The 20,203-nt window shown below is 41.5% G+C and overlaps 1 protein-coding gene across 1 annotated transcript in view; it reads left to right on the top strand.

Moving 5' to 3' along the window:
* The window catches only part of FRY (FRY microtubule binding protein), a 398,333-nt gene that overhangs the window by 342,620 nt on the left and 35,510 nt on the right, over positions 1-20,203 (top strand). The window contains exons 56-59 of the mRNA XM_045016361.1: positions 2,855-3,055; positions 7,570-7,731; positions 11,866-12,032; positions 16,983-17,172. Coding sequence (XP_044872296.1) covers positions 2,855-3,055; positions 7,570-7,731; positions 11,866-12,032; positions 16,983-17,172 — 720 coding nt within the window. The remainder of the gene's footprint in view (positions 1-2,854; positions 3,056-7,569; positions 7,732-11,865; positions 12,033-16,982; positions 17,173-20,203) is intronic.

Genomic DNA, 20,203 nt, shown 5'->3' with positions numbered 1-20,203 from the left:
GAATTGATCTGTGTTTGTAACAAGTAGCTTTATGGAAAGTAGACGATAATCTCTACGTGCAGCAAAAGAGAAGTTAATAGCCGCTCAAGGCCATCTTTCCTCCTCGTTAATTGTGATAACAAAATTATTTTGTGGTGCAAAAATAGTAATCTGTCTACACGCTCCAGGCAGTTATTGAATTCAGTGTGAAATCTGTATGTACCACTGGAAAGATCAGGCCCCAAATATTTTTGATGTGTATCTCACATCTCCTGCAAGCCTCTTCTCTTGTATTCTCTCCTCATTTTAGTGTCTTCATCTTCATAATTTGTTTTCCTTTCTTTTATTTGTCCCACTTTCTCTCCCCCTGTTTTTCCTGATTACAGTTACTGTATGTCACCCTTCTTTTTATCTCTCATCCATTTTGTTTTTCTTCTTTTCATCTTTTCTTCTTTGAGAGATTCCAAGGAGGAGCAGCAGTGGAAATAAATTAGTGCCTCGTTTCTGTGGCACCAGCTACAAAGTAAAACTGCTGCATATTACAATGAAAGTTGGCATCATAAAGACAAGGGCATGACATTAGTCTATTTCTTGTTACTGGATACCTCGTGGAGGAAGAACAACTGGTGCAGTTGTCCTGTAGCCTTCATGTGGGGGGGGGCAATAATTTTTAACACAAATAAATAGTTTTAAATTATAAAATATTTTTTTACAATTCAAGGAGAAAAGTTTCCTGAAATGTTGGACATAATTTCTGTTCTTTTCCAACGACCACCCTATTATGTGCTCCCACTTCCACAATATGAAAGACACAATATTCTGCAATGTCTGGCTTCAAAATGGATTCATTGTCATTTTGCTGTTGATTGTAGTATATCCCTTAAGTCTACCAAATGTTTCAGTGGGCTGAGCTAGACTAGCATATATTTCTAGAGGTATTTTCTCTTTTCTGCATCTATTTTAAGTTTTGCTCCATCTTTGTTCATGAGAGGTTAGCTTATCGTTGTTGTCCAGAGCTTTTTCTCTGAATATTTATATAACCGTATTCTTTGCACTAAAAAGCAGTGATTCAAAATGCTTATATATCTTTGCACAAATTCAGTGACTTATTTTAAAATAAACTTATACTTAATTCATTGATGCTTATGCCTTTTGCCCTGATTTAGCAAGGTATTAAGCAAATGTCTAACTTTAATTATGTTAAAAGTCCAATGAAAATCAATGGCATTGCTCATATGCCCAAAGTTAGGTACATGCTGAACTGGGCCTTTTTCACCTATGAAAATTTACTATATTACTTAGGAGTATATTCTAGATGGGTGTGCGACTCTATAAAAATATAATATACTTTATGTGTAATATATATTTTTTTCTTCCCATTTATGATTTTAAGACGAAGATTTTTTGCCAATTTATATATATATATATATATATATATATATATATATATATATATATATATATATATATATATATATATATATATATATATATACACACACACACATATATATATATATAAATAAAATTTGGCAAAAAATATATATATATATAATTATTTCATATTTAAAGGATAATTGTTAACTTGAAGCTGATTCATTTTTTAAAATTCTGGTTTCTTGTAGAGCACCATTTTAAAAGTAGGTTTTGTACTTACTTTTTTCCCCCTTTAATCCTTTTTCCTATAATAGTTTTTTTTCTTATGTTGATGTCTTTATTAGGGTCTTTTTAGCAAGAGGGAAAATGATTAAGACCTCAAACCTGTAATTGGATCCAAATTGGAAAACGCTTGGCCCTGTGCAGAGCCCCTTTGACCTCAATGGGCCTACTCACATGAGTAAAATTATGCATATGCTTAAATATCTGCAAGGACTTGACCTTAACTTTCCCATAGAAGGGAATTAGTGAAACTGACTACACACAAAGTACTGTCAAATGCACAAAGTAAACAAATGGGAAAAAATAGTGTGAAATATTTTTTCAGTAACTTCATTCATTTATAACAGTTTTAGATAGTGTTTGCCACTATTGTCTTGATCCTGCAAATACTTACCCATTGTGCTTTAACTCATATTTGCATATGACTCTATGTGTGCATATGACTCTATATTTGCATATGAGTCTATGTGTGCATAGGAAGAAAATATTCAGATATAAATTTGATTTTTAAGTTGACTTTGTCCCTTTTAAAAACTGAAATGTTGGTCCATACTAGTCAGCTTACTTCTGGGGGAAAAAATGTCCAGTTTATAAAGAAAAATTAATCATAAGCCTAGAATAAAAGTTAAAAAGCTGTGCTGCTTTAGCCATTGCATTGTGCATGCAAAATTAGAGCTGCATTCAAATCTGCGTTAACTTTGCATTTCATTATTGTGGTTATGTATGTAGTACAGAGAATCTAAAATATTTAACATCTGATTTGCTATTGAAATATTACTATGAACATGTCCTGTTGATTGATCCTAATGTTTTACTGTAACATTATGGGGGGTGGAAATCTTTTCAGGTTGCCTTAAGATTTTTATTTAACCTGTCACTGTTTCATTGACATTGAGATAGATATGCATATATGTTCTCATGGAATTATAAAAGCAAATTTTTAAAGCAGTAAAGCATGAAAAACACTTAGTATTCAAAATAATGAATTCATTTAACTTTTATTTCCATCTTTATTGTTCTTATTTCTGGATGGAGTCTTAGAAAGTTTCAGTAGCTTCTGGTTACTTTATTGCTTAACAAAATTGTGTTCATATAAGATCTGTACTATATTTTTATATCAAAAACATTCTGCTAGATTAGAACAAATTATTAGTAATTTTGAAAGTAATTTTATATAATAGTATAGGAAGCAAGTTGAGCCTGCGTGTGTTTTCAGGGTGAGAGTATGGACAATTTCAACTGGGGAGTGCGCAGACGTTCCTTAGATAGTCTGGACAAATGCGATATGCAGCTTCTGGAGGAAAGCCAGCTTTCAGGAAGTACACCCAGCCGAAATAAAATGAACCATGAGGACTCCGATGAGTCATCAGAGGAGGAGGACCTAACAACAAGCCAAATATTGGAACATTCAGACCTAGTAAGTAGTTAATTTACAGTTTGTTAAGAATAGATAGATTTTTTAAAAATAAACTGATCTTTTAATTTCCTGTTGCTTAAAATGCAAACTGATCAACTGGAATGCCAAATGTCATGTAACTGAGTGCTTTCTAATGGCTCACTTGTCCTTTAACTGAAGATGGAAAATAATTTTGATGAAAGTACTAAACACAGGAAGTGTCAGATCTGATAAGTAGCACTTTATTCAGCAAAGCTATTAGTTTTGCTTAAATGGCCAATGTTAAATCCTTCAGATGTATAATGTTTATAAAATGTAGCAGGCATCCGATTTTGAAAAATTCACCTTTGGGATGTTTAAATATGAATAAAAAATTGAAAGATTATAAAATGAAAAGCATACAAGCTGAAACAAGCTAATCAACAGCCTTGGGAAGGTAGCATTAGCACAGTGTTTGCATTGCATGCATATATTAAATGGCAAAAAACTTTGTTAATGCAGAGATAAAGTTGTCTGGTATAGCTCATGCCCTTCCAGAATGTCAAGTACAGCAAAACTCAAACTTCTGGAAAACCAGGAAATACAGAGAGAATGTAAACACCAACACAACCTTAACTCTGTCCGTTCCCCCACCCCTTCCAGACCCGGAGCTGGCAATAGTCACTGGAAATGATCTGCATGCATTCCATCTGCATTCACTGTGTTAAGTGTAGCTGTATTGAATGGTGGAGGAGTAAGTTGGAGTAGCTTAGAAGATCTCTGACTGTGATATGAGGATATCTAGGTCTGAGTCCTCCCACCCCACCTATGTGTATTATCAAAGGAAAGAAGTGCACATGTATCTTGAGGTTCCAGTCTGCATCATTTCAGTACAAAGTTGTGTATGTTGTGTCAGCAGCAGGGCACAGGGATCTTCTTGACATAGGTATTGTCAGTAGTGAGGTGGGATCTGAGATAGGGGAAGGGATAAGTTGAGATGGTTTCAAGTGTGCAAGTGTAAAGAGTTTGTAAAAGGATATGAAGTTGTTAAATTTGACAAATGTGATATTCTGCTGGGGGAGTAGGCTTAGTGCTTAAATGTAGGGCAAATGCAGGTAGCGCCTGTCCATTACAGTGAAAAGACAGCGTGGGAATGTGTGCGTTATGGGTGTATTGGGCATCGCTCAAAGAGGAAGAGATACGGTTGTGTTGGCATTTACCTGAACCCTGTATTTCTTGGTTTTCAGAAGTATGAGTTTTGCTTAATTCAATATTTTGGAAGGGCACAAGTTGTCAGAAACAGCCAGAACTCTGGGCATGTCTACATTTCAACACTACAGTGGCACAGCTACAACACTGCAGCTGTGTCACTATAGCACTTCAGTGTAGACACTCACTGCAGCAATGGAAGGGGTTTGTCACAGCCGGATCGTGGGCTGCCAGACTAGTGATCAGTGCCAGAGTCCACACTCATGAGACAAGAGTCAGCTGGTTCAGGATATAAGGAGATCAGAAGGAGACAAACTGGAGATCAGAACCATGAATCAGATGCTAGGAGTCAAGCGACGTCAGGATACCAGGAAATCAAGCCAGGGGAGCAGGAGCAAGACATAAGACACATAGTCCAGGGCAGGGTGGACCCAGTTGTTCAGACAGCTTTCTATTCCTGCTTTAAGTAGGGCCAGCAGGCTAATCAGCAGCTCTGGGACTCCACCAATAGACCCTCAGGGATGGAACCTCAACTGGGCTCAGCTGGGGCTGGGCTTCCTGGATCCTAGGGAAGCAGTTGTCAGCAGACTGCCAGGTGGAGGGTTGGAGCATGACTGCTCCCATGAACCTGGGTCATGACAGGGTTCTTCCATTGCTATAGTTAATACACCTCCCCAAGAAGCAGTAGCTAGAACAACAGAAGAACTCTTCCATCAACCTAACGCTGTATACTCCAGGAGTTAGGTCAGCTTAATTACATCGCTGAAGGGTATGGATTTTTCATACCCCTGAGAGATGTAGCTATGCTGATGTAAGTTTTCAGTGTAGACCAAGCTTCTGTGTTAACAGTTTTTTGCCATTTAATTTCTTAGTTTCTTAAACAGAAAGAGAAACATTTGTTGGTAGATTAGTGGTCATTTAGACAGTTGTAGTTCTCACCTAAGTTTGCAGCTGAAAGGCTACCCTGGCTAGGTAATAATCAAAAAACCTTGCTTCTGTATAGGGTTTTTCATCAGTAGATCTGAAAGGACTTTTCATCAGTGTCCCCATTTTAGAGATAGGAAACTGAGGCACAGAGTGATGAAGTGACTTGCCCAAGGTCACCCAGCAGGCCAGTGGCAGAGCCAGGAATAGTCCCAGCCTACAGGTCTTTCCACTAGGCCATGCAGTTGCTATGTGATTCATCTGTGTTTCTCCCCTCACCCCACCCCCATATATTTTGTTATAGTGGAGTGGGGATAATGGTCATGCTTTGAAATGTGTAGCTCCTAACAGGGCCAGTGAGACAAATCTCATCCATGGTCTGTGTCCCAAAACCTTGAGAGTTTTATTATATGGTTGTTACATAACTTTAAGCATGTAAGAGAATACTGTCTCTTCTTCTCAACCCCTGCTCCGCCATTCCCTGCAACATTTCCAGATCCCCTCTCCTGTTCCCATCTAATTAAGCCAATTTCCTCTGCTACCCCTCATGTTCTCCAACCCTTCCCATCTTCTCCCCTCCCACATCCCCTAATCTTCACCCCTCCCTCTTATTTGAGCCCCCCAACCTCTCTTCTCTCCCCTGCCACCAATTCCCATTTATACCTTATGCTTAATATCCCTCCCTGACAAAAACCACTCTGCCCTATTCCCACCTACTCTTAGGCCTGGTCTACACTGGGGGTGGGGAGGGAATCAGTCTAAGATACGCAACTTCAGCTACAAGAATAGCGTAGCTGAAGTTGATGTATCTTAGATCAAATTTAAATTACTTACTTTGCATCCTCGCAGCGCTGGATCGATGGCCGTGGCTCCCCCTTTCGACTTTGCTACTGCATCTCGCATTGCTGGAGTTCAGCAGTCGATGGGAGAGCGATCGGGGATTGATTTATCGCGTCTACACTACACACGATAAATTGATCCCCAATAGATCGATCACTACCCGCCGATCTGGCAGGTAGTGTAGACATACCCATACACCCGTAATCGCCCTGCCCCTCCCTTTCGGACTTCAAAGTCAGAGGCTCAGAGAGGTGTGAAGTGGCCCATTCATCTCAAGGAGACATTCTCATCTGAAAGAGAATACCCCAGGGGTATGCATACAGCCTGAAACAATAGTTATGAGACTTGTGAACTGCTCCATTCCTGTCAGTGAGCATTCCCTTCCTTCTTCCCAAGGGTTGGAGCATTTCTGATATGTGTCAGCAAGCATAGGAGTTCTCAGCTCCTCACCCCGGCCTCAGCACTGTGTCCCTAGTGCATGCTCCAAGCATGCCTGTTCTAAATGCCCCACCCAGAACAGCAGGTCTTCTCCAGATTGCAGATCACATGGGTAGGGGAAGGAGAGGAAGAGGGATTCAGACACCCCAGAGCCTGGCTCATAAACAGAAGGGGAGAATGTGGGGTGGACAGACACCTCTGGCCCTATTCTCCCCCCGCCCTCCTGCCATTCACCCCAGTGTGTCTCTCTCCCTCACCTGAGCCCCCCAACCCTTCTTTCCCCTTACTGCCCATCCCCATTTATCCTCCTCCCCTCAATGCAGTCCTAACCCCCCTCACTTCTATTCCCCCTATTCCTCTACCCCATGAAATGCAAGCAAACATTCACATATCTCCTTTTTATGAAAATATGAATCCATATGAAGATGAATACAAAACATATGAATTATATTCCCCTCAAATTAAAAAATGACAGCACCCATCCATACTTTTCCAAATTTCTGCCCAAAGTGGGACCTGATCTGACACTGGCCAGCTGCTTAGAGTCCAAGGACTATTGCTTAGCCCTGTGAACTGCCCAGGATCTTTAAAGGTTAATAATCCTGTTAAATCCTCTTTCCCCACATGCTCAGTGTAATTTCTTTAGCATATCAGTGTGCAAGACTTGCAATGCTCTAAACAGGAGATAAAAAATCTTTTTGAAATAACCTTTTAATTTGAGTTCACTCCCAGGTGCCATGCACTCTGTTGGGATAACCCTTGAGTGTTGGACATCTTAGTGGGATGATCAGAGCCTTGGTTTGATCTCTGTCTGTAAGCAAGAAAAGGTTACCAGAATGTCTCAACTCTTAGAAAAGCTATTTTTTTCCAGAGACTATATTCTGAAATCCTTTGGGCAAATGGTCGCAAGTTTGGTCCATTAACAAAACCCCATGCTCCCATGAGGCACACCAAATTTCAGTTTGCATTCTGAGTAGCCATGTAGATTTTAAAGCACTTAGAGTCAAGCTTTAACCAGAAATCTGGTCTTAACCTTAACTGTAGCAGGGCTGTGACCTTAGTATAATAAAAAGGCATGTGATAGAGGAGCTTCGTAACTGGTTATTTTATTAATTATTATTATTTATCATAATTTTTTTTAACAGATTATGACTCTTTCCCCCTCTGAGGATACAATTCACATGGACTCTCTTTCTACATCATGTGATACCACCTCAACTGACCCGCATCATTTTAATACAAGAACATCTAGCTTTGAAGTGTCTTTGCCTGGCATGAGTAATCACCAGGTGTCTGAGGGTTCTAAGGTGAAGGAGTTTTGAGAATTTTCTGATTATACTTCTCCTAAAATGAACTTTTTTTAAAAAATAGCTTATTTTTAAAATGTCATGAGGGGTTTGAATGCAGGGGGGCAAGTGTGTTTTCTCTTCCCCTAGTAGTATAGAGTGTTTGTATGTTTATATATAGATATAGATAGATAGATAGATTTTCACATACTCTTGTGTGACCCATGCACTTCTTTTTTAACATTTGTCTCTTTCTATTTTGGTCTTTTTAAATTAAGTATTTTGCGTTTTGCATAGTATGAATGCCATTAACTAATAGCAAGATCAGGGCCGCCCAGAGGATTCGGGGGCCTGGGGCAAAGCAATTTCGGGGGCCCCTTCCATAAAAAAAAAAGTTGCAAAACTATAGAATATTATATTCTTGTGGGGGCCCCTGTGGGGCCCGGGGCAAATTGCCCCACTTCCCCCCCCCCGGGGGGGGCCCTGGGCAAGATAAATATATGAGTCTCTGAAGTTGCAAATGCTTTAAAAATTCTCCTAATGTTCTTCATGCTGATTTTTATAGGATAATATGCTAACTGGGGTGTGGGTGTATGCATGTATTTGTGAGATTTTTTTGTATGTGGGAACCTATTGTGCAGTTGTGTGCACTGGATTCAATTCTTGCCTTTTGGCATTCTGGCAGAATGTTAAATGCCTAATTGCAGTATTATGTTAGATTTGCAAAACACTGTTCCATACAGCTGTCTGAAGTGAACCATGCGTGCAGAGACAAAGGTTGGTAAAAGATTATCAATGTGTGTGTGTGTGTGGTGGGGGGTGGTTAATTCTCTTTCTTTTTGGTAATACTTCCATTACAGTATATCAGCTGAATCTTACCCTTCCTTCCCTCTCTCCCACAATTCAAAAGAAAAGAAAGAACAGGTGATACAACAAATGATATTATGTGTATCATTATAACACAATAGGGTTACCAGTCAGGCTGTTGTGGCTGAGTCGGGTACTTTTCACATAACAGGAAAATAAGAAAATGAAGCAAGGAAAGAAAATAAATGAGAGAGTGTTATTGAGTGGGCAGGGGTTGATAACATTTTATTTCAAGTAGCTCTAGTCAAAGAGATTCTGTTGCAGGCTACGACTACTGCCCGCTTGATACCAATGTTTTAGAGTCCTTTTAATAGTTATTGATCTGTAAATTAAAGTCATAGACCACTGTTCATGAATGTTATATGCTTCATATATGCCTAATTTAAAAAACAGTGTCATGAAAATTCATGTAATGTCCCTGTCCTCATACTGATATGTTTGGTACAAAATTGAATGCGTGCAATCTGAAAAGGAGTAGAGAATGAAAACACACAGTGAGCTGTTTGTAAAACTAATACACAGATTAGGTTAGTCCCACATCAGGTTTAACATTTATGAAATGCATAACCCAAGTTGATAGGGACCTTTCCACAGACAAGGTGAGTGAGATAGTATCTTTTATTGGACCAACTTCTGTTGGTGAGAGAGACAAGCGTTTGAGCCACACAGAGCTCTTCTTCAGGTCTGGAAAAGAGCTGTGTGTGACTCAAAAGCTTATCTCATCCAGTCTTTCATTACAAAAACTTGAAACTTGCAGCTAAATACTTTTACTTAGGGTATGGCTACACTGGCGAGTTGCAGCGCTGGAAAGCCTCCACCAGCGCTGCAATTAGTAAGTGGCCACACCTGCAGGGCACTTCCAGCGCTGCAACTCCCTGGCTGCAGCGCTGGCCGTACACCTCACTCAGCATGGGGAATAAGGATTCCAGCACTGGTGCTGCAGTGCTGGTCATCAAGTGTGGCCACACACCAGCGCTGTGATTGGCCTCCAGGGTATAAGGATGTATCCCAGAATGCTTTTATAAATTACTCTCTTTGTTTTGTTATGCAGCCTCTCTTTGTTTTGTTGTGAACTCCGAGCTCCGTAGCTCCGTTGATCCCGGAGCTGTTTATCTACAAACACAGCTCCTGTTTGCTGTGATCAATCTGTGAACAATCAAATGAGATAATGAGGCAGGCAGGGAGTGAGTGTTTGCTTGACAGAAACAGCAGGGGCAGAGGGGAGAAAGGGAGTCGTGTTGGCTGCAGGCTGTTTGCAGTTAAGAGTAAGGGATCGGGAACATGTTCTGATTTTTCAAGTCAGGAAGCTAACACACAGTGTTGGCTCCAAAAATCTACTCTCTCTCTCTCCCCCCCCGCTCCCTGTCACACTACGCCCCACCCCACCCCCCTCTTTTGAAAAGCACCGTTGCTGCCACTTGAATGCTGGGATAGCTGCCCATAATGCATCACTCCCAACAGCGCTGCAAATACTGCAAATGTGGCCACACACCAGCGCTGGTAGCTGTGAGTGTGGCCACACACCAGTGCTGGCCCTGCACAGCTGGACAACCAGCGCTGCAACTACCAGTGCTGCAGATTTGTAAGTGTAGCCATACCCTTAGTCTAGTAAAAGCAAAGCTTCACTCCCCCCTGGTTTCTTTATTCCTATATTTACTACTAGCAGATTAGCAATGCAGAGGAGGAATTGTCGCTTTTTATATCGTGCCAAAAATTGTACTAGGCACTTCACAGGCAACCACAGAAGACATGGTTCCTTCCCCAGGAATCTTACATCAGTTTTAGACACAATGCAAGGAGTGACAGCAACAAACAATAAGAGTAGGTAGGGGAAAGGGAAACCTTTCCAAACCTATGTCTCTTTTTCAAGGTTCTTCTTAAGCATTCCTGTGCCAAAAAGTATCTGCCAATGTATAGTCAGTTTTTCAACCACCGAAGATAAAGCAAGTACCAAAGATAAGAACAAGATGGCACCATTTTAAGCCTGGAAAGAAATTAAGTTACTTTGTCATGTCTCTAGGGGCAAAGATTGCAACAGTTAGTAGATTATTAATAAGGAATTAGAGACTACTGATGGAAAAACCTAAAAGATATTCAGAGATTCAGATCTATCTATCTCTGGTATTTTCATGGCTCCTATCACTGTAATATCTAAACCCCGCATATTCGGGAAGCATATTAAAACATAACGGAACCTTTAGTGGTTACTTCTCCTTTATATCCCAGTTTTTTCTTTATATCATCTTCCTTTCTTCCTCCTAACTCAGCTAGAGTTTCTCTCTTCTGATAAGAACACTGACATTGCCATAACCAAAACAAACCAATGGGCCATGTATCTGATATCTCATATTTCAAAGTGGCTAATGCAGTTGCTAAAACAAAGGAAGGCATAACATGAATATAGTACTTCTAATTGCGCAGTACCTGACCCCCCCGCCACCTCCACTATCTCCTATTCCTGTAGTGTAACCAGATAACCTTCATTTCTCTCTTCAACAGCAATTTGCTTTCTTGCTGACCTGAGCCTAACAACTTTCCCTGATATCTGGAATCTGTTGCAGGGTTGAGCAAGTGTGGTAATCTATGAAGGGCCAGCCGTTGTCTTCAAATCCCATGTTACACAGCTTCCCCCAAATTAGTTATATAATGCATTGTGAGGCACATCTAATCTGAAAGATGCCCAAGAGAAGGTGCGATTTGAAGATATTATCCATTCCCACAGAGAAATGACTTGCACCCCACTGAGGATGCAGAATAACAAAAAAAGTAGAGAGAACTGGGACTGAGCTGAACTTTGTTCAGGTTTAGAAGGGGGACAGCAAAGAAAAGCCTCAGGAGAATATAAGGAGGTTAGATCGGGGATAGGGATCACCCAGGAAGCTGATTGTGTTCTGAGAGATGGGAAAAGAACACAGGAGGTTTCAAAGTACAAAAAGAGGCTGTTGCATTTCCAAAATGGTGGGTGCATAATCCCTATATTCACTTTTTAAAAGTGCTTTGGAGCCTTTCTGAATGAAAGTCACTCTGTAAACCTAGGTGCAAGACATGTTGATGAAGTTTCTTTAAAAACATCTTGATTAAGGGAATGGATTGTACAAATATATACAATTTCTGATCAAAAGTAACTTAATTTTAGTCTTTTTCATTTTCACTTTATATTTCTGTTGCTTAAAAAATGTTGTTAAATATACATTTTTACATATTAGCTTATCTGCTTATGAGCCAAAATGATACATTTTAAATTTGCTGTTTCCTCTAAAACGTGATTGCTGTTGTTTGCTTTCTCAGGCCGAAGTTGCACATGAAGAGGAGGATACAACAGTGCATGAAGATGACCTTTCTGGGTCTACAAATGAACTCCCAGCAGCATTTGAATGCAGTGATAGCCTTAGCCTGGATATGACAGAGACTGAAGAAAAAGGGGACAGATTGTTGGAGCAGTTTGCTCTTGCCAGGTACTGGTAAACTCTGTGGGGTGTAAAGTTCTTCTACAACACAGACCAAAGATATAGCCATGTAATTAATTTCTTAATATGTCCTCATAAACAACATATCCCCACTAGCTATGTTGGCCACAACTGGAATAAAACTCATTGGAATTGAGGACTGTGGAGAGGACAACTCAGAAAAATATCTATCTGCTCAACCAAATTTATTAACACTTGAAAAACAGGGCAAGACATTCCTCATAGGAGAAATTGTATAAGATTTGTGCATCCATCTGTACAGTTACACTGATCATGTGTATAGTACATTTCACCAAAAATATATATATATGGTTTGTATGATTAACATTCAAGAGTCAGATCATCCATGAAATCTCACCCCTTGTGTCTCAGCGGGTAGGGGGTGTAAGGATGTCATAACTCTCACCTTTTCATTCCTCCAATCCTGTGAGTGCTGTGTGCAGGGATGGCCCCTCAGTACACGTTGGAACACCTTGAGGTTCTGGTACATACACACTGCAGCCACTCTGAGCCCAGTGTCTCCCACAGTTCTGCTACACATGGGCTGCTCTTCTCTCTCTGCAGGTTCCAGTCGCAATTCGAAGCTGCGGCATGGCTTGTGCTGGCCATGCCCCTGTCTCTCGCTTGCCACCAGATCCTCTGCCTCCGTGGCAGCAGATAATGGCAGTTCACTTCACTCCCATCCCTTTTCTTTCACCTTTATTGTTCTGGCAGTTTTTTTGAGCAGTTCGAGCATTTTGCTTTGTTTGCTTCAAGCATGATGGTTACAGCCACCCGAAGCCTCCACTCTAGCGGCATCCTGCTGAGCTCCTCTACCCATTCTGAGGCATGGCAGAGCAGCCATGCAAGCCCAAGGCAAAATCCAGGTGATGCTCTATATGCAAGGCAGCACTTTCAGGCTCAGCAAAAAAGCTAATTTTGTCTAGCCTGTTCCCAATCAGCTGACCCTACCTCTGCTAGGGCACGGGGCACTGAGTTGAGCAGGCCAGTTGGGTCCCCTAGCACCCAAGAAGCTATGACTTCACCATGAAAGAACCCAGCCAGGAGAGACGGAGCAGAACAGACAGAGGCTCTAAGGAGAAGGGGGACTTCATCCAGCCTGCCCTGGGGGTAAGTCCAGGGGTAAACAGGAATGATAAGATAAGAACCCTACCAGGATACCAGTCTCCCCCACAAGTCCTGAACTAGGTCTTAGATTCCTTGAAGAGAGATGCCAGACTCCTAAATAGCCTCTCACCCTCCCAGTCCGGATCAGGGGACTCCAGTAATGAAACCCCCATCTCCAACCCAGTGGGAGTGGGACTCTGACAGGGAAGACTCTGAGAGAAAACTCTAGAAAGCTTTGGACTCTGTGTAAGGCAAGCTGCGAGAGACCGCGTTCTGGCCATCTCTGGGTAGCCATGCCCATAAAAAGTGTGCCAATAAGTCAAAAAGTCCAGAACGAACAAAAAGGGAAAGAAAAAGTACAAAAAATCGAGAAGACCCTCAGCCTCCTCCTCCCCTGCCAAAGAATGAGCAATCCCAGGCTCTGAATGTGAGCAGGATTTGGGGAAAATGCAACAACAAATTTCCCCCAAAGAAGTTTGAGGCCATATGCAAAAAGATTTATGCCTACCACAGATCCAACCTGAAGAGGCTCCTGAGGACAAGCCTCAAAGTAAATACTTCCCTTCAGAATCCTCCCTCGAGGCTGCAATTCCCCAGCACTTCACTTTTGAGGATGCGATTAAAGAGGAGTGAGGAAAACCCAACAGGGCAAGCACATTTATAGATACGGTCTTAGATTTTACAAGCTGCAAGAGCCAAAGAATTGTGTAGCTGAGGTTCCAAAGTAGGATGCTGCAGTAGCATCCTTAGCAGGAGATATTTTTATTCTGACTGAAGGGGAATTCTTTCCTAAGGACCCCACAGATTGGAAAGTGGAGACCACTCTTAGAAAGAGACTTCAGGTCATCCTCAGACCCTCTCAGAGCATCTCTCGTATCCACGTGCTTTGCAAGAGCTTCACAGTCCTGGGTGGAAGACCTCAGGACCCTGAAGGTCAGGGATCATCCTGACTTCTGCTCTCTTCTCAAGAAAATTACCCTGGCAACAGCATTTGTGGCTGATGTTTCAATGGATGCAATGAGGTTTTCAGCCAAGACTGTGGCATCCAGCTCAGTGGCCAGGCATCATGTCTGGCTCCTTCCTTGGAAGGTAGACACTCTAAGCAAGTCTTGTGTCCCTTCAAGTTCATAGGATCTCTCCTCTTTGGAGAAAAATTAGATAAGATTGTGGCAGAAAATGCTCCTAAATATAAGCAGTCCCTCCCTTCTCCATTGAGTACCTTCAGGACGGAATACAAACACACCTTCAGGCAGAGGTGCTCCTTTGATTATTCTTCCTTGCTGAAGTACCAGAAGAAGCATAGCAGATACACCAAGGGAAAGCCCTGGTGCCAGAGTTCAAGCAGAAAGCCCAGAGGTTGGTCTGCAACCCTCAAAAACCCATCCTGACAATGAGCAGATATGCCTCAGCTCAGAACTGAATCTAGAAGGCAGAATTTCTTACTTCTCAAAAAAATGGTTTATATCGATCACAGATAACTGGTAAGAGAGATAATAGGTCAAGGATATCCCCTTGAGCTATGGGCTCCTCCCTCCCTCTTCTTCATCCTGTCCCCCATCTCCACCATTCCCATCAAGCACAAATTGATCCATAATTAAATCTCCCAGCTGCTGGATATAGGAGCTATGGAAGTTGTTCCCTCAGCAGAAAAGTTCTCGGGGTTCTTCATTGTTCCGAAACATAGAGTTCATACTCTACAGGCTTCTTCATCATTCTAAAGCATACAGGGGGAGTCAGGGCCATTCTAAATATCAAAAAGCTCAACAAACGGATGACAAAAACAAAATTCCTGATGGAGACCCTAGTTTCTATGGTGACATCCCTGTGTCATGAGGATCTTCTAACCTCATAGATCTGGCAGACGAATGTCTTCGTATCCCCATCCACCTGTGCCACCACAGACTTCTGAGATTTGCTTATGGCACAAGCAATACAAGTACCAAACCCTCCCATTCGGTCTCTCATCATCCCTAAAGATCTTTACGAAAATGCTGGTGGTCAGAGCCAGGCTCAGGTCACAAGGGACTCATCTATACCCCTATCTGGATGATATTCTAATGAGAAGTCTGACCTAGCCTACAGCGCATGATGCAAATTCTGGACCTCCCGCAAACCCACAGCTTTGTGACAGACATCAAGGAAAGTTCCTTGATCCCATCGGTATGGATAACCCACCTGGGAGTGGACAGAGAAAGCTCAGTGGCGAAGATCTACCAATCACTCAACAGGTTCCAGAAGATCCAGGAGCTCATCTCTGTCCTGCACAAGTGCACCAAACCAACCATAGCTCAGTTCTTCCAGCTACTGAACCTCCTGGTATCATGCATAGGTGGCCACAAGGCCTGCTATATGCATTCCCGCCCTTTCCTCGTAGGGCAAGTAATTCAAAAGATAAAACGGGAATAAGTGAAGGTGATTGTAATAGCTCCATACTGGCCAAGGAGATTCTGCAGTCTGATAGAGCTGAAATTGGAATCAACATGACAGCTGCCACCCAGACTGGACATTCTTTTCCAAAGCCCTTTTCTCCACCCAGACTATCTTCAATTGACTGCCTGCACTGTTGTTGGAAGGAAAGCATTAACCATACTAGGCCTATCTTCCAAATTGATCAGGATTTTGCTTGCATCCAGGAGAGTATCCAAAATAAAAGTCTGTTCTTCCATTTGGCCCAAGTTCAACCCTTTGGTGCCAGGAAAGCAATGCTAATTCAAGAGATCCTGGAAATCTTGAAGAAAGTCTAGGATTAGTTAGAAAGTGTGGATAAAGATCATCAGCCCAGCACCATAGTACAGTAAGTATTAGCCATTAGTGGAGTTCTATTTGCAGGATCCTCTGGCTCTTTGGCACAGCATCTCCAGATAGCCAGATTTCTCAGAGCAATCAGGCTTTCAGGGGAGCACAGGGATTGTTTTCTCCATGTACATGCACCATTCCACAGGGGGAATGCCCAGGAGGGAGTGTTTTAGCACCTCCTAAAGGAAGTAGTGGTCAGCACATTACCCTGTTGCACCATGTTGTATCAGGAAGAATTCTTCCTCCCTGAGAGAGAATTCCTCTGAGAGCTCCCCTTGGGACAATGCATCTCCACCCGACACAGCAGGAAAACCCTTTCAAAACTTACTACACGTGTAAAAGTGCAGTTTTCCATAGGTCATACTCAAGTTATATCAAAACCAATTTCCCCTGAAAGCAAAAGGCCCTTCTCCTCAATTGGGTCTATTTCTCTGGCAAATTCTTGCTTTCTTCCTCAAACCTCATGGACCGTAAAGCTACTCAGAACATATTTCGGGGAGAGGGGAGAACAATGAGGAAAATGTGTTTATTTTTACTATCCTGCTACTCAAAAACAGCTATACAATATACAAACCGGCCCAGCACACCAGGGGCTTTCCCTGAACAATCGGCGGACCGGCTTTGAGAACCAGTGCTTTAAAATATTGTAGATAATTGTGCATATGTTACTAAGACAACATTTTCTTATACCAGTAGTGTGTGCTGCAGACGCTTAAGCTCAACCTTTTGAATGTATTCAATACACAAAAAGAAAAAGATAGATAAAATTAATAATTGAAAAATACTTACTTGTAAAACATATTTTTAAGGAAAAAAATGTTATGGGTGGACATTCTGATTTAGAGATATTGAGTTATAATCTCACATCTCACCAGTCTCAAGCAGATTCTAGTTATGATAAGAAGATACTTTAGTGGTATTCAGATTACATCAATTTATTGCAGCATGCTAAGACAATAAGCATCTTATCTACAGCCTCTTTTGGATGTATTTGCATTATAGAGTTAGATGGTTTATTTTTCTCTTCTCCTCCAGTTTTGGTGAAGGTGACAGAAATGCCTCCCCTCCTCCCTCTCCGTTCTTTTCTGCCATCCTTGCTGCATTTCAGCCAGCTGCATGTGATGATGCAGAAGAAGCCTGGCGTAGTCATATCAACCAACTCATGTGCGATTCTGATGGGTCCTGCGCAGTTTATACATTTCATGTGTTCTCCTCTCTGTTTAAGGTAAGAAAATAGATTTGGAATTCTAAAACAATACCTTTAGGTGAGCACATAGACACCTCTGCCCCCAGTACATTATTAAATAGTAGTAGTAATTAATTACTTAGTATATTGTGTTAACCTCCTGTATTGCATGATTACTTGGCCACAGAATATACTCTCTGCTGCATAAATGTGCCCTAGGATCACAGTTTTCCTCTAAAATATTATGTATCTAGACCTGAAGATAGTATTTTCCTAAGGTTATCACTTTACACTTTTATCTCGAGTCTGCAGACAGCCTGAAACAATAGCTGTGAAAGATGTTAAATACCCCATTTATCTGAAAGGACAACTAACTCTGAAACCTAAAGATGACTGTTTAAATATCTAACACTGTTAATTGTTTTGCTGCTAATAATCCAGCTCATGTTCTTATCCCAAAATTCCAAGGTCCCTTCCATGCTTCCCCCCATGCCAGAGCTCCTACCATCCCCTACCGAGCTCCTAAAACCTTCTGCTTCCCTCTGGCAACTTTTATATGTTGCCAGTTTAAAAATCTGCACCATCACAAAAATTGAAAACGTGGGGACAATTTAAAATAATGTGAATTTAATATCAAACTAGCTGTCACCAGGGCTACTCTGACTGATTATTTTCATATTTAATTCATTACACAGCTTGATTTTTTTAAAATGAAGCTACTGCACAGTTTCTAGTCTGCTGCTTCAGTATGCCACAGAATCCAGGGACCTTCATGCACAATTTAGGTTCAGTTGGCCACAGAGTACATGGGGCCTTGATTACTATTCACAGTTCTAAGTTGCTTATTGCCATAATGTCTAAGCATCTTTACATCAATTTAAGAATACATCCATTCCCTCAAAAAAAAGGAAAGAACACCCATATTAAAACATGTTTTCCTCCCTATTTCCTCTAGGTTCACACTCTATTCTTTTGCTACCCTCCTTTAGGCTTTAAACACTGCAACCAATCTCTGGGCTCCATTTTCAAGCTTTGATGCCTAAAGTTATGGACCTAAGTCCTTTTTTTAAGCAACTACTGGAAAATAACCATTTTAGGCACTTCAGTGTAGTTTTAGGCTACTGTAGGCACCCACGTTTGAAAATTAGCTCTGTGTTTCTTCCCTTGCTAAATATGCTAGCTATAGATGTTGATAGACCAAAATTTGACTTGCTGTAAAATAATAAGCATCTATTCAAAGTGTCCTGACAGTCTCTTTTTTTGAAGAGAGAAAGAGGATTGAGGGCATGCAAACCTGAAAACTAAAATAATAAATTATACTGTGTACAGTGTCCCCCTAAACATTACAAATAAGGACACTGTTTTTCTCTAATTGAAAGCACAACTATACACAATGATTGGCTGTTGTGCCTGTCTGCTCCATTCTTGATTGTTAGCCTTTCTACTCTCCTCAACATGATATTGGATGCTAAATGTACAACATAGTTTCCCGAAGACATTTTAATAACAGCAAAGCTAAACTAAATACAACAGAAAAGGTGATTCATAATATTGGCAAACTAGAATTTTCATCTTTTAACTTTATTTTTATTTTTGTATAAAATATAAACACATAATGAAACTCAACATAAATAAAAATACATGCACAAGATGGAAGTATATAAATAACAAAATTCAATATTAATTATTTGCAAAACATGGAAAACAAACAAAACTGAACCCATAGGAGACATGCAGGGCATCAATTATTAAAGTGACTAAATAGATAAATAAGTGAGAACATAAACCTATGAGTACTGGAGACTAATACATACTAAACTGCAAAAATATGCAATAGTTTCATGTGTAACCAGACATCTTCATATTTTTCCCCAAGCATTTCTAGTAGATAGTATTTTTTTCCATTAATGCAGTAGCAGAGAGCTGACTCAGCCAGTCTGTGTATGAGGGAGGAATTACAGATTTCCATTTTTTCAAAATAACTATTTTTTGGCCACTAAAGGTTCCTGCAATCCATTTCTCAATACTAACTGGCAATACTAAGTCTCATAAAGCATCCCTAAAATACATAAGCTTGGAGAAGGAAAAATAGTGACACTTAAAATTTTTGAGAAAGTACTGAATATGGTGTTCCAGAAACATGCATTTTTAACAGGTATAGAGGATGTGCAAAAGGTTGGGGTGTGGCTGTTTGCCTCTGTGTTTTGGCAATTTAGCCTTGAACCAGGGGTCTCAAACTCAATTTACCTTAGGGCCAATGCCAGTCCTCAAATCCTCCCGGAGGGCCAGTGTCACTCATACCACCCAGAACCTGCCCCCCAAAAAACTCCCCCTCCCACCTGCCAACGGCTCTGGGATGGAGTTTGTGGGGGAGGAGGTCTGAGGTAGGGGATTGGAGTGCAAGCTCTGGGAGGGATTTTGGGGGTCTGAGGGGGTGTGTGGGAAGGGGAAAGGGATGCAGGCTCTGGGAGGGAGCGGGGGTTTGGCGCTTACCTGTAACTCCAAGGCAGGGTGGGCCTGGGGGCCTCCATGCACTTCTCCATGCACTTCATGCACTGCAGCGTCCCATTGGCCGCAGGGTCGCTCGGGGCGGGAGCAGCGCACGGAGGCACAGCCCCGCCTCACCCCTGGATCGCAGGGAGGGGCCAGCAGCCACTGGAGCAAACAGGCAAATGCTGCTCAGCTCCGCTGAGCTGCCGGGGCCCCTGAATGGGGGGCGCCTGAGGGCGGCAGGTGGGGCCAAGAGAGAGACCCGGCCCCAAAACTGCTGGAGCCCCACAGGCCACACTGGGGAGGCTTGTGGGCCGTAGATGGCCCACGGGCCAGGCATTTGAGATCCCTGACTTAAACAAATGTCCTGGAGTTCAGTACAGTAACTCCTCACTTAACGTTGTAGTTATGTTCCTGAAAAATGTGACTTTAAGCAAAACAATGTTAAGCGAATCCAATTTCCCATAAGAATTAATGTAAATGGGGGGGTTAGGTTCCAGGGAAATTTTTTTTGCCAGAGAAAAGGCATTATATACATTTTAAACAATTTTAAAGAAACAATTTAATACTACAATCCCTC

Source organism: Mauremys mutica, chromosome 1, assembly GCF_020497125.1.
Source record: "Mauremys mutica isolate MM-2020 ecotype Southern chromosome 1, ASM2049712v1, whole genome shotgun sequence".
Taxonomy (NCBI): domain Eukaryota; kingdom Metazoa; phylum Chordata; order Testudines; family Geoemydidae; genus Mauremys; species Mauremys mutica.
Note: the sequence above shows the minus strand (reverse complement) of the source record. Positions and strands in the feature narration are given on the sequence as shown.